The 13,017-nt window shown below is 38.8% G+C and overlaps 1 protein-coding gene across 6 annotated transcripts in view; it reads right to left on the reverse strand.

Moving 5' to 3' along the window:
- Positions 1-2,575: 2,575 nt before the first annotated feature.
- The window catches only part of LOC121527970 (myoferlin-like), a 49,811-nt gene continuing 39,369 nt past the window's right edge, over positions 2,576-13,017 (reverse strand). For all 6 annotated transcript variants that reach the window (XM_041815023.1, XM_041815022.1, XM_041815027.1 and 3 more), the window contains 16 exons: positions 10,563-10,574; positions 10,371-10,469; positions 10,113-10,241; positions 9,826-9,981; positions 9,645-9,736; positions 9,378-9,548; positions 8,107-8,255; positions 6,928-7,067; positions 5,119-5,207; positions 4,953-5,048; positions 4,576-4,717; positions 4,357-4,456; positions 4,078-4,271; positions 3,724-3,833; positions 3,467-3,614; positions 2,576-3,234 (listed from right to left, as the gene is read on the reverse strand). In XM_041815023.1, the coding sequence (XP_041670957.1) occupies positions 3,199-3,234; positions 3,467-3,614; positions 3,724-3,833; positions 4,078-4,271; positions 4,357-4,456; positions 4,576-4,717; positions 4,953-5,048; positions 5,119-5,207; positions 6,928-7,067; positions 8,107-8,255; positions 9,378-9,548; positions 9,645-9,736; positions 9,826-9,981; positions 10,113-10,241; positions 10,371-10,469; positions 10,563-10,574 (1,863 nt within the window). In that variant the 3' untranslated portion in view covers positions 2,576-3,198. The remainder of the gene's footprint in view (positions 3,235-3,466; positions 3,615-3,723; positions 3,834-4,077; positions 4,272-4,356; positions 4,457-4,575; positions 4,718-4,952; positions 5,049-5,118; positions 5,208-6,927; positions 7,068-8,106; positions 8,256-9,377; positions 9,549-9,644; positions 9,737-9,825; positions 9,982-10,112; positions 10,242-10,370; positions 10,470-10,562; positions 10,575-13,017) is intronic.

The following is a 13,017-nucleotide window of genomic DNA, read 5'->3' on the forward strand; positions in this document are numbered from 1 at the left end:
TACATATGATGAAAACCCAAAATTCAGTGTCTCAGAAAATTAGAATATTGTGAAAAAGTTTAATATTAGAAAGTCATGGTGTCACACCCTAATCAGCTGATTAACTCTAAACACCTGCAAAGGTTTCCTGAGCCTTTAAATGGTCTCTCAGTCTGGGTCAGTAGGCTACACAATCATGGGGAAGACTACAGACTTGACAGATGTCCAGAAGACAGTCATCGACACCCTCCACATGGAGGGTAAGCCACAAAAGGTCATTGCCAAAGAAGCTGGTTGTTCAGAGTGCTGTATCCAAGTATATTCATAGACCGTTGAGTGGAAGGAAAAGGTCTGGTAGGAAAAGGTGCACCAGCATAAGGGAGAACCGCAGCCTTGAGAGGATTGTCAAGCAAAATCCATTCAAGAATCTGGGGGAGCTTCACAAGGAGTGGACTAAGGCTGGAGTCAGCGCATCAAGTGCCACTACACACAGACCAATCCTAGACATGGGCTACAGATGAGGCATTCCTCCTGTCAAGCCACTCCTGAACCAGAGACGACGTCAGAAGCGTCTTACCTGGGCTGAGGAGAAAAAGCGCTGGACTGTTGCTCAGTGGTCCAAAGTCCTCTTTTCAGATGAAAGTAAATTTTGCATATCATTTGGAAATCAAGGTCCCAGAGTCTGGAGGAAGAGTGGAGAGGCACAGAATCCACGTTGCTTGAAGTCCAGTGTGAAGTTTCCACAGTCAGTGATGATTTGGGCTGCCATGGCATCTGCTGGTGTTAGTCCTTTGTGTCTTCTTAAGTCCTCAGTCAGTGCAGCCATCTGCCAGGACATTTTAGAGCACTTCACGCTTCCTTCTGCTGACAAGCTTTATGGAGATGCTGATTTCATTTTCCAGCAGGACTTGACACCTGCCCACACTGCCAAAGGTACCAAAAGCTGGTTCAGTGACCGTGGTGTTGATTGGCCAGCAAACTGGCCTGACCTGAACCCCATAGAGAATCTGTGGGGTACTGGCAAGAGGAAGATAAGAGACACCAGACCCAACAATGCATATGACCTGAAGGCCGCTATCAAAGCAAGCTGGGATTCCATTACACCTGAGCAGTGCCACAGGCTGATCGCCTCCATGCCACGCGGCATTGATGCAGTAATTCATGCAAAAGGAAGTCCAACCAAGTATTGAGTGCATAGAAATGAACATATTTTCCAGAATCCTGACATTAAAATATCATTTTTTATTGATCTTGTATTGATCTATGTAATATTCTAATTTTCTGAGACACTGAATTTTGGATTTTCATATCTGTAAGCTATAATTGTCAACATTTCAAGAAATAAAGGCTTAAAATATTTCACTCTGTGTAATGAGTCTATATATCGGTTTCACTTTCTGAAATGAGTGACAAAAAATATTGAACTTTTTCATGATATTCTAACTTTTTGAGATGTACCTGTATGTCAGGGAGAGCTGCAGGTGTGAGGCAGGGCCAGTTTTAGCCATTTGGAGGCCCAGGGCAACAACCAATACAAGGCCCCTCCCCCTTTAGTTAAAGAATTAATAATGAGTGGATAAAATAGGAAAGCATCTCTTTTATGTTAATATAGCCACAGAACTACAGTAAATGTCTTAATGTGAGCTATAAATTCCCAAATAGACAACCGTCATTCATCAGCTCTTTGAAAAGCATCCAGAGCTCAAACTTGGCACATTTTTGTATCTTAAAATATCTTCGTGCCAGGTGGAATTCACATAATGCTGGTGTCGACATTTTTTACTGCTTTAAAATTGGTAGAAAAAAAAAACAACAAAAAAAAAAAAACCCAACAATGACAGATGTAAAGGGTGACCAGTAGCACTGATTTATAAAAACAGATTAAATCATGAAAAATTGAGACACAATTAGTTTTGGCCAGGCATCAGCGATAAATATATGCTCAATATCAGTGACATTGTTTCTTTTGATGCTGTACAGACATTTTTATTTAGCCTATTGCATCTCATTTAATCTCACAATCATTCACCGTTTCATTTCACTTTAACTACGGATTAACTGATCTGTAATTTACCTTACATCCCCAGTTTGGATTGTGGCTCTATTTAAGACAGTTTGGCTCTTTGGTAGAATAAGGTTGAGTACCACTGTACTTGTGGCTTCAGAGCTGCCTTAATTCTTCGTGGCACAGTTTCAACAAGGTGTTGGAAACATTCCTCAGAGATTTCGGTCCATATTGGCATAATAGCATCATACAATTATGGTACATGTGCTGGGCTGCAAATCCATGATGCAAATTTCCCATTCCACCATCCCAAAGGCACTCTATTGGACTGATATCTGGTGGCTGTGGAGGCCATTGGAGTTCAGTGAACTCACTGTCTCTGTGACATGGTGCATTATCCTGCTGTAAGTAGACCCCACAGAAACCTACAGAATATATTAAATAACTCTCCTGCGTAAATGTAAATATAGACATTTGGCTGTTTAAAGATAATAACTTACTTTTTTAGTGCTCCTCTACTGCGGTTGATCAATGCTGTTATACACACTGAACATTTCTTTTTTTAATTATAAAAAAGAACCACCATGTTAGTAATAGTTTTATATTTAATTTAAAAAAATCTTTAAAATTTTAATACACAAAAGGCAAACAGACATGATTTTTGCAGGTTACATTTCAGGAAGCAGAAAAAGCCCATGTACAGTGAAATGCAATCAAACAGTCCTGTAATAAATAAAAACAAAATGCAAATTTTGATGACAAATTCTTGTGAAGTGCCTTTTTTAAAAAAGTGTGTTGTAATATTAGAAATAACCACCAATAATGTGCAGTCAAATAGAAAATTACCCAAACATAGACATATAACCCACATTTATTATGCTTTTTTTGATCATTTTAAGTGCTGTTTACAGGACTGTTGGTTGCATTTAAATGTACACAAGTGCTGCCTTTTCTGTATTACTCAATGTGTGCGTTGGGTTAAAAGCAGTGGTTTAAAAACATCACAAATGTGTCTGTCACATAAAGCAGTGTAGAAAATATGTTCATGATGAAAATGTGATGACATAGTGCAAATGTGCAAGCACCCAGACCCTAAAAGTTCATAAAAAAAAACTAAAAGTTTGAAAAATATTCTGAAACATTTGTCGATAGCCACTGTGATACTGGAGATGTTTGACGGTCCTTTACTGTTCCTCTGCTCCTCCTTTACAGAGTTAAAATGGCTTCACAATCTTCATTGATATGTAATTCTGGAAAAGGCAAGAAAACAAAATCATTGTTATTTTATTTATAGTGTGGATTCTAGATCTCACTAAATAAACATAATGTGCATAACAAAACAAAACATAAAGCAATGTAAACCTCAGCAGTGCTTTAAGGTAAAAATAACAGGGATGGTTTGGATCCATTTGTAACTGTATCTGCTGCTGTCTTTGTCACATAATGTCAGTATTATTACAAATTTTCTCTAGTGGTCCTTACCGGTAAAGAGTACAACAGGATGGCGAGGAAGAGGATAACTATGATGAGGATGATGAGTGTGATAAAGAGGCACCTATACCTTCTCCACACAATGAACTTCATGGTCTTACATGGGTTTGTGAACCATAAGAAGGACGTATCAGGGCGTCTGATGAAAAAGAAGATCATTATTGATGTTAACAGGTTAACTGTCTCAGTTTGAAGAGCTGGAAGCTGCAGAATGTTGAAATCTGACATCATTCTCTGTTGGTTCTTACTTGGGAAGGTCCAGTTTGGGGTTCATGTTGGGCTCGTCCCGGCCTTTTCCTGCAGGTCTTTCATCTGCGTTTGCTTCACTCACGATCTCCAGGGTCATCTCCACTTTTCCCTGTAAACACAAGGAAGAATACACCACAAGAAAAACACAACAAAAGACATTTGTTATAATCTAAAGAGCTAAACTATAAATCCAACATGTGTAGGCTAAAATATAAACTATTAGGTGTTATGAGAGCCCTGCTTTGCACACTTTTAGTTAACAGAACAGTTTTAAACATGCCATTTAACTTCTCCACAAAAAGAAAAAATAAAGCATTCACTTCTCTTTGAGTGCACTTTCAGTTCATACTCACCCCCAGCTCCTTCTTTCCATCCTTCTCCATAGAACAAGGCCACCACCCCCTGACTGACTGCTGAGCAAACAGAGACTTGGCGTTCTCCTTCTTTTGTGGAGCTCCAATTTCCAGATCATCCATCATCTCCAGAGAGCACTTTTCGGGGGTCTTTGCAGGAGGGACCAGGTTACGCAAATCCAGCTCCAAAGTGCCTGTGAGTATTAAACATCAACAGTTAATTTAGATTAATTTTTGGCAGTAAAACATCACTCTGAAAATGGTTTTAAAATATCTTACCTAGGTAGTCATCCAATGAGAATTTGTCATTGTCCCATATCTGAACAATCAGCTTGGGGGGAATCCTGAACTCTGTTTTGTCAAGACTCCAGAAGCGCTCCTTGTAGACAGATGTGACAACATGTTTTAGAGCAGCATGGGCCTTACTTTTCTGTTTTGATATTTAAAAAATATACTTCATCTTTAAGCAAGTTTTGTACGGGTTCTCATGAGTTTCACCTTCTTGGACACAAGGCAGAGTTGTTCAGCTGGCAGGTACTCGAAGTCAAAGATGAACCTCCAGTTGAAGTTTCCATCTCCATCCAGAGATCTGTAGTGGACGTCTGTCTTCTGTTTGTCCTCCTCCATGCCCGGCATCCAGCTGGTAAAGAGACAACAGGTTTAAATGTTCATTATTCTGGTCCAGTGTATTCAGCTATTGTGCATTTTTCACTGTGAAAAATTACATAAAATAAAAGTACAGCAGTAAAACAGGACTGATAAAGGCACTTCTGCAGCATCATCAAACAACTATCTGCAGTAGTTTTTTAATATCAAATTTCACAATAAAAATCATTGAAATCACAAAAAATTAAAATGCTAAGTTAATATCATACCCTTTGACGTAGATGTCACTCATTCGCTCTCCTGTGATGCTTGTCTCGTCTAAAGTCACGTCTGTTGTGTTCCAGATGATAGCTCGTAGGAAATACCTATACATTCACAGTCAGTGTTAGCTTGCTAGTGGATGATAACTGTGATAAAAAGCTGCATGGCACTTACTTCTTCGGTTTGCGTGGAGTGATGTCAAACGGAGGTCCTGGAGGGCCAATGGATTTGGGGAAAACGTCCACCCACATTTGGAGTTGTCCCTGAATTTAAGTGAGATACAGTCATGGATGAAAATATTGGCACCCCTGGAATTTTTCTAGTAAATACACCTTTTTTCCCAGAAATTGTTGCATTTTACAAAAAATTTTGGTATACATGTGTTTATTTCCTTCATGTACATTGGAATAACACAAAAAATCCGAAAAAAAGACAAAATTGACATAATTTTACACAAAACCCAAAAAATGGGCTGGACAAAATTACTGGCACCCTTTTAAAACTGTGGGTGAATCATTTTATTTCAAGCATGTGATGCTCATTTAAACTCACCTGTGGCAGTAACAGGTGCTGGCAATATAAAAATCACACCTGAAGCCAGTTAGAATGTCTAAAACTTGACTCAACCTTTGTGTTGTGTGCCTGTGTGTGTCACACCAAGCATGGAGAAGAAAAAGAAGAGCCGAGAACTGTCTGAGGACTTAAAAAGCAAAATTGTGGAGAAATATGAACAATCTCAAGGTTTCAAGACCATCTCCAGAGATCTTGAAATTCCTTTGTCCACTGTGCGTAATATAATTGAGAAGTTTATAACCCATGGAACAGTGGCTAATCTCCCTGGACGTGGATGGAAGAGAAAAATTGACAAATGAATGCAACACAGGATAGTTGGAATGGTGGATAAACATCCTCAGTCATCTTCCACAAAAATTCAGGCTGTCCTGCAGACTCAGGGTGCAAAAGTGTCAGCTTGGACCATACGTCGTCATCTGAATAAAATGAAGCGCTATGGCAGGAGACCGAGGAGAACCCCACTGCTGACAGAGAGACATAAAAAAACCAGACTGGAGTTTGTAAAATTGTACCTGAGTAAGCCTCAATCCTTCTGGGAGAACATTTTGTGGACAGATGAGACTAAGGTAGAGCTTTTTGGAAAATTACGTCATTCTACTGTTTACAGAAAACGGAATGAGGCCTTCAAAGAAAAGAACACAGTACTACAGTCAAACATGGTCGAGGTTCAAAGATGTTTTGGGGTTATTTTTCTGCCTCTGGCATTGGGTGCCTTGACTGTATGCAAGGAATCATGAAATCTGAGACTATCAAAAAATTTTGGGCCGTAATGTAAGGCCTAGTGTCAGAAAGCTGGGTCTGCATCAGAGGTCATGGGTATTCCGGCAGGACAATGACCCCAAACATACCTCAAAAAGCACCAAGAAATGGTTGGAGACAAAGCGCTGGAGAGTTCTGAAGTGGCCAGCAATGAGTCTGGATCTAAATCCCATCGAACACCTATGAAGAAATCGCAAAACTGCTGTTGCAAGAAGCACCCTTCAAATCTGAGAGATCTGGAGCAGTTTGCAAAAGAAGAGTGGTCCAAAATTCCAGTTGAGAGGTGTAAGAAGCTAGTCAATGGTTATAGGAAGCGATTGGTTTCAGTTATTTTTTTTACAAGGGTGTGCAACCAAATATTAAGTTGAGGGTGCCAATAATTTTGTCCGGCCTATTTTTTGAGTTTTGTGTAAAATTATGTCAATTTTGTCTTTTTTCTTCAGATTTTTTGTGTTGTTCCAATGCACATAAAAGAAATAAACACATGTATACCAAAAACATTTGTTGATTGCAACAATTTCTGGGAGAAATGATGTATTTTCTGGAAAAATTCCAGGGGTGCAAATATTTTCGTCCATGACTGTACATCTTTACAAATAAGCTGGGTGTGGATATAGTCAGGTAGAGTATGTGAGAACTGCGGCTCATTACCTGTGAGAGAGTGGGCTGGAACGTGCTGTAAAGGGTCCTGGTCTCCACGTGTTCAGGGACGAGGCCTTGTTTCCTGAGCACGTACAGACAGAGTCGCTCTCGGGCTGGACCCAGGTGTTGATGGATTTCTTTGTTAGTCTCTGGATGATGAAATATCAGAGTCAGAAGTGGTATAAGTTTAAGTTAAACAGCCATTTTTAGTAGAAAACACATTTATAGCAATCATAATCAAAGGGTTGGTGATGCACAGTGGAAACAGAGTCAACTGTAACTTTTGTTCTGGTATAAAAAAATAATAATAATAAAAAAAAAAAAATCCTCCAACTGTCTACCTATTTAACCACTGAGTCCACTTTAACCTTCAACTACCAAACAAAATGACGCAAATCTTACAAATAGTAAATACAGTCAAAAACTGGCAAAATCAAACCAAAAGAAAGTAAACATTTAGAATACTCAAACAATACTACTGTAAACTGTAAAAACGGGGTGTTTTATGGACTAAGTGGAGAGAATGTCTGTTAATATGGACAAATACCACAAATATTGTATGTTTTGTGAGGGATATTTGGCACAAACTTTAACTTCCCCTTCTTAGAATAAATCTGAACATCCTGACTTTCTCCATTTTTTTCATATGCTGCCTAATCTGCATATAAAGCTTTATGTAATGAACTATGAGACAGTTTGCTCTAATCTAAGAAGGTGAACATGATGTGTTGTTTTGGATTGGTTGAAGACCAGATGTGCTGCTGCAATCTGGATCATCTGCACACAACCTACTGCTAGACTAATGCTCGCTGATTCTCTGTGGTTCCAACCGGAAATGTGTGTTTTTGTTTATTACACTAAAGGTGGTAGCAATTATCACAGAAAGCTCTAAATGACACAAGATGGGACAAATTTACGTGCCTTGTTGGATTTTTTAAATCTAACAGCGATCTTTGTGTAACATAACAGTCCTAGCAGGAAGCAAGAAGTATCTGCTGTGTAGCAGGCAGTGTGTTAATGTGTGGGGTCACATTCAGATTTATTTATTTTTTTTAGCTTGAGGCTAAACAAACAAAAACAGTGGAACTGATCTGGACTTGAGGAATTATCCCCACTAACCATAGTTCAACTGCAACAGGATTTGGTGAGACTTATTCATATTATTAGAGTTTAAATCCTCGACATTACCAAACTGAGCCAGCGTGTACTCTGTGCCGTTGAAGGTGAGTGATGTGCCGTTGTCTTCAGTCCTGGGTTTGGACGAACCCTTTAGACGCGCCAGGTTCTCCAGGATCTCAGAGGGCTTCAGCTGGTCCCTCCACTGGTTTATCCCCGAACTGAGTAAAGAAAGAGACTTTTTTAGACAAATCAAGCTGAACTTTTGTTTAGAATGAATTTTAGTTTCTCCTACATATTTGGGATCAGTCCAAGTGTGAAACCTAAGTCTTGTCTTTGAATAGGAAGGCGTTTTCAACAAAATGATATATAATGATAATAGGATTTTCTTAGTGTAAACACACATAAAAATATTATTTCTTTGCTTGTTAGAATTAGTTAAACATAGAAAATGTTTTTAAAATGCTAAAGATGGCTGCTCCAAGACAAAATTGTAAACAGCCCAACACATCTCTGGATGAGTTGGTTTTTAACCACCTGATGAAGGACCATAAAAACTTCTTACAGCCTTCTTACTATGAACTCAACTTCCACCAGAAGTTCTGAAGGTCTTAAAAAGTTTGCTTGAAAATTATAAAGGGTTTCCAAAACATTAAAAATCCACCAAAATCCCCCAAAAACCCCAAGACGTAAAGGAAATTTCTGTAAAAATGATATGTTTTAATCCCAAAAAAACCCAAAATGTCCTCAATCCAAACCTTTTAATAAAAGTTTCTGAAAAAAACTCAAGATCTGATTAGATATTCACCAACAATTCCATGGAAATTCCTGAAACATTTTCAAATGCATTCCCCAAAATTTTAATGCAAATTCCAATCAAAATTTCTAGGCAAATTCCCTGGTATTAACAAATGGATTCTGCCAAAAGTCCAAGGAAAAATATGCAAAATTTCCAAACAAATTCCTCCAAATTAATAAACACATAAAAAAAATCCAGGAAAATTTTGAAGGAAAATCTTCACCCCAATTTTCGATAAAATTCCTAAAATTCCCCAAAAAATCTTAACGCAACCCCTGAACTTAAATTCTAACTTTCTAGAATGTACAAACATCCCCAAAAGTTTGATGAAAATGCCTTAAATTCCCCAGACATCCCAAGCAAATTCCATGAAATTCTATGGAAATTCGATCAACTATCCTAAGCAGAATTTATTACTATGATGTAGGAAAGCCAAAATGCAATGTTCTCATATGTAAGTGCAGAGTCTTAGGAGAATTATTTTTTAATGAATAACTTATATTTCTTAATTTCAAGGCATTTTGGCCTCACGCCATGTCCTTACGTGCAGTAGGTCTGTGGCAACCCACAGTAGGAGTTGTATCTGGAGAGGAAGCGGTTCTCCAGATCGATCACTGTCTCACCGACCTTCTCGTCACGAGTCAGGAGATCATGGTCATAGACAGAGATTTTCAGGTCTTTGTCTTGGGGCAGGAAACACGTCATCTCGAACATCCTAAATAGAAATAAAAGTGGGAGTTAGAAGCTTTTTTGGATATTACCTGGATGTTATTTTCTGTATTTATTTACTTTTCCAGTTCTTAGTGTTTACCTTCCAAACACAGGGTTGGTAGTGTTGGGTAAGTAATGATCTCTGTCATCAATCGTGTTTCTTCCCAGGGAAATCTTCATGTATGGATCACACTGAGGAAGGAGAACAGATTAGCTCAACAGAAGTTTGAGTGGATTTACTTGAGCTGCTTTTATTTCTAGTCAAACACTTTAAATCTCACTCTGCCATTGTTGTCTTTGGGCTGCAGGTCTATGCCACGGATCACATAAATCCTGACCAGACACTCCTGAGGTCCACTTTCTGGCAGCTCTCTGAACTGTCGGGGTGGAGGAGCCACACCTGGGTCGTCTGGTAGAGGGTACACTTTGAAGGAACCCTGCAGGTATAAAAACGCATGAATCACACTATCATATGAAGCTTTTTGTCTGGGAAATCTTCAGGGTTGAAAATAAACTATTAAAATATAGTAGCTTCAATATTAATACAATGTTTGTGATGGTAATGTACCTTCAACTCTCCAACCACTGTGGGGTCTTCGTCTCCGTCTTCATTCTTCCCTCGCTGCAGTTTGAAGGTGCTGCAGAAATCAGTCAGCCCTTTGAATTCTGGGACGTCCTCCAGATCACATTCATACAACTGAGAATATAGCCACACCCAGGTCAGCTAGAGCTCAAAAGAGGCTTTTGTACCATTCAATAAATTTAATACCAATCATTTCTAGGCATATATCCATGAACTGTATTAGGGGAAATAGATCCAACTTACTTTTAAGGTGTCGTATCCCCTCTTAAGGTAGGGGCCGCATTTCTCCTGGTCTCCCAAAGAGGCATAAAATTTACTCCACCAATCCACTGTCTCCTTTTCCTAAAAAATAAATTGTATAATTTGACTATTTGTCTTAAAGGCTTTACATTTGCTTAAATACATCTGAATTAATATTTAGTTTATAGCTCTCACCTTCTCTGCAATCTACGGATGAACAGGATGCCACGGGACAACAGCAAAAAAACATACAAAAGCGTTCACAGCAGTTACATAAATGCAAAAACACAAACACACAGAAGGAGACAAATACTGACAATAAGGTAAAAAATTAATTAATGACAAATATGGTTTGAAAAGTGATAAATGTGAAAAAACAAGGGTGTAACAAATGGGAGTTGGAAAATTGGAAATTGGTCCCATCATTCCAGCTGCCTCTCTACATGTATAATGGCTATGGTGTTTCTGTGGTATTTATGCCTGCCATGAGCACAAACTGGCTTTTTATGAACATCTGTGAAATGTTTTTTTATCTTGCCTTAAGTTACAGAGAATCAAACGATGACAATACTCCTGTCTTTTAAAACAAAGCACTGATTTGTCAGGGATTTTTTTTAGTAGTACCTCTTGGGCTACATTTAATAAAATCAAATTACTTTTTTAACCTATTTTAATAGCTCTGCTTTCTATCGATCATGGCTGTTATTGCTTAATCGTCACATATTGTTCCCATCATTATTGATGGTATAACCATATACTACAAAATGGAAGATACGTTTATGGCCACGGCAGCCATATATTTACCTTCCCCATATGGTTGGCTCATCTGCCTTTCCCTCTTTTCCCTTCCCGATTCTCCCCCATCCCCTACCCTCTGACCCCTTTCCAACCCAGCATGACTTTGGCCGACTTTGGCCGATTCCCTCTACTAGGCAGGTTCCTGCCTAGTAGAGGGAAGATTTTCCCCACCACTGTAAAAATGCTTAATGTTTCTAGTGCTGAGCTTATGGTGATAAGCGTTGGGTCTTTATAATAATAAATCAAAAGTACGGTCAAAAGACCTGCCCTCTTTGTAAAGTGTCTTAAGATAACTTCTGTTATGAACTGGCGCTACACAAACAAAGACTGACTGAGTTGAAGACAAAGACTCAAGAAGTGTCTGCCGTGCTTGGTCACACACCTAAACGTTTTCTCTTTGACATATGATGAATCAAATAAGTTAGCTCTGATGGTGCTGGGAAGCAAAGTTTATCTTTTTCTACAATCAGCTTTATTTTTCAGCATGGCACCCAGAGTTTCTGTTGGCTGGTATTCGACATGGGTGGATGTTTGTCAGATTAACATATCCACGGCAAAAATGTTTGGATAAAAAAAGAAGGCAGTTGCCAAATAAATAAATAGTGAATAATAGCATATAATATACTGTGTTAGCTAAAATACATGTTACAAGAATATAAACTCAATGTATGTACCTACTTCCTGTTTGTTAGTGTAGATTGTTTATGTACATACATAACAGCATATGGCTAATATAGGTGGTGAATATTCATTTTATTAACGTGGATGATGTCAAACAAAGCCTATCTCTTAGAGGGTGTAGAGCTACTGAAAAAACATGCAGGGAAATTGACAGTATGGAAGGACTCTGAATCTTTGCTGCAGGAAATAAAGACACTAAAACAAAGGAAAATACATGTAGCTGAGAGGCACAGACACCAATGCAGCAGGACGAGGAGAGCAGAGAGTTGTAGTGGACTTAGAAGAGTGGGTAAATCTATCAATGACCAATTCTCAAATGAACTGTATTCAACGCAGAATTATGTCATACAGAAAGGCGTGGATCGTTAGGGCTGAAAGCTAGAGCCTGAGAGTATTAGCTCTGGGCTTTCTGGCTAATCAGCAGGAGCAGCTAACACTACTTCAGCTGTGGCAAGAGCCATCAACAGTGGATGCTTTTCTCTTTCTATACCACAACTGGTTGGATTGTATTGTTTTGGCAGTGGTTACAGCTGGGTTCATCCTTTTATACAGACTAATATTAGAAAATTGATGGTGACAATTGACAGTAAGGCTCATTTTTAATTTGAGATGCTGAGTTTTAAGGTGGTGTCCAGTTTATGGTACTGGTAAGTTATTTGTAGGCAGGATTTGTTGGTGTTTTTAGTGGAGGATGGTATTTGGCTGTTGTAAACTGCTATGTTATGGTAACAGCTAATGTGCTCTCAGAGCTAATGGTGGTAACAGGAAGCTAAGAACTGCTGTTTAAGTATTTTACTGCAGGCATACATTGTGCAACTGATGGCGTGATGTAAGGAACAGCTCACAGCTTTTATTATGTTTGTTTACACAACTTACATTAAGACCTGTGTCTTTCCGCAGTCGTTTCCAAGGTCTGGTCATTGGTTAGGTGTGTCAAGCAGGTTGTAATAACAGGGTAACGACAACTCACGTTTACAGTTAGCTCCGTTTCTACTGTCTTGGACTTGGGTTGATTTATTTTTAGTGCTGTGATAAAGCTGTATCACAGTGTCTCGGTTTTCTTGCTGTTAAATGCAGGTTATCAGTCACATGTGATCTTAATCATATGTCTGGTAGTTGTTTGCAACAGCCCGAATTCTGGGGGACTTACAGACATTTTGGCAAAACTCTA

Source organism: Cheilinus undulatus, linkage group 20, assembly GCF_018320785.1.
Source record: "Cheilinus undulatus linkage group 20, ASM1832078v1, whole genome shotgun sequence".
Classification (NCBI taxonomy): Eukaryota; Metazoa; Chordata; class Actinopteri; order Labriformes; family Labridae; genus Cheilinus; species Cheilinus undulatus.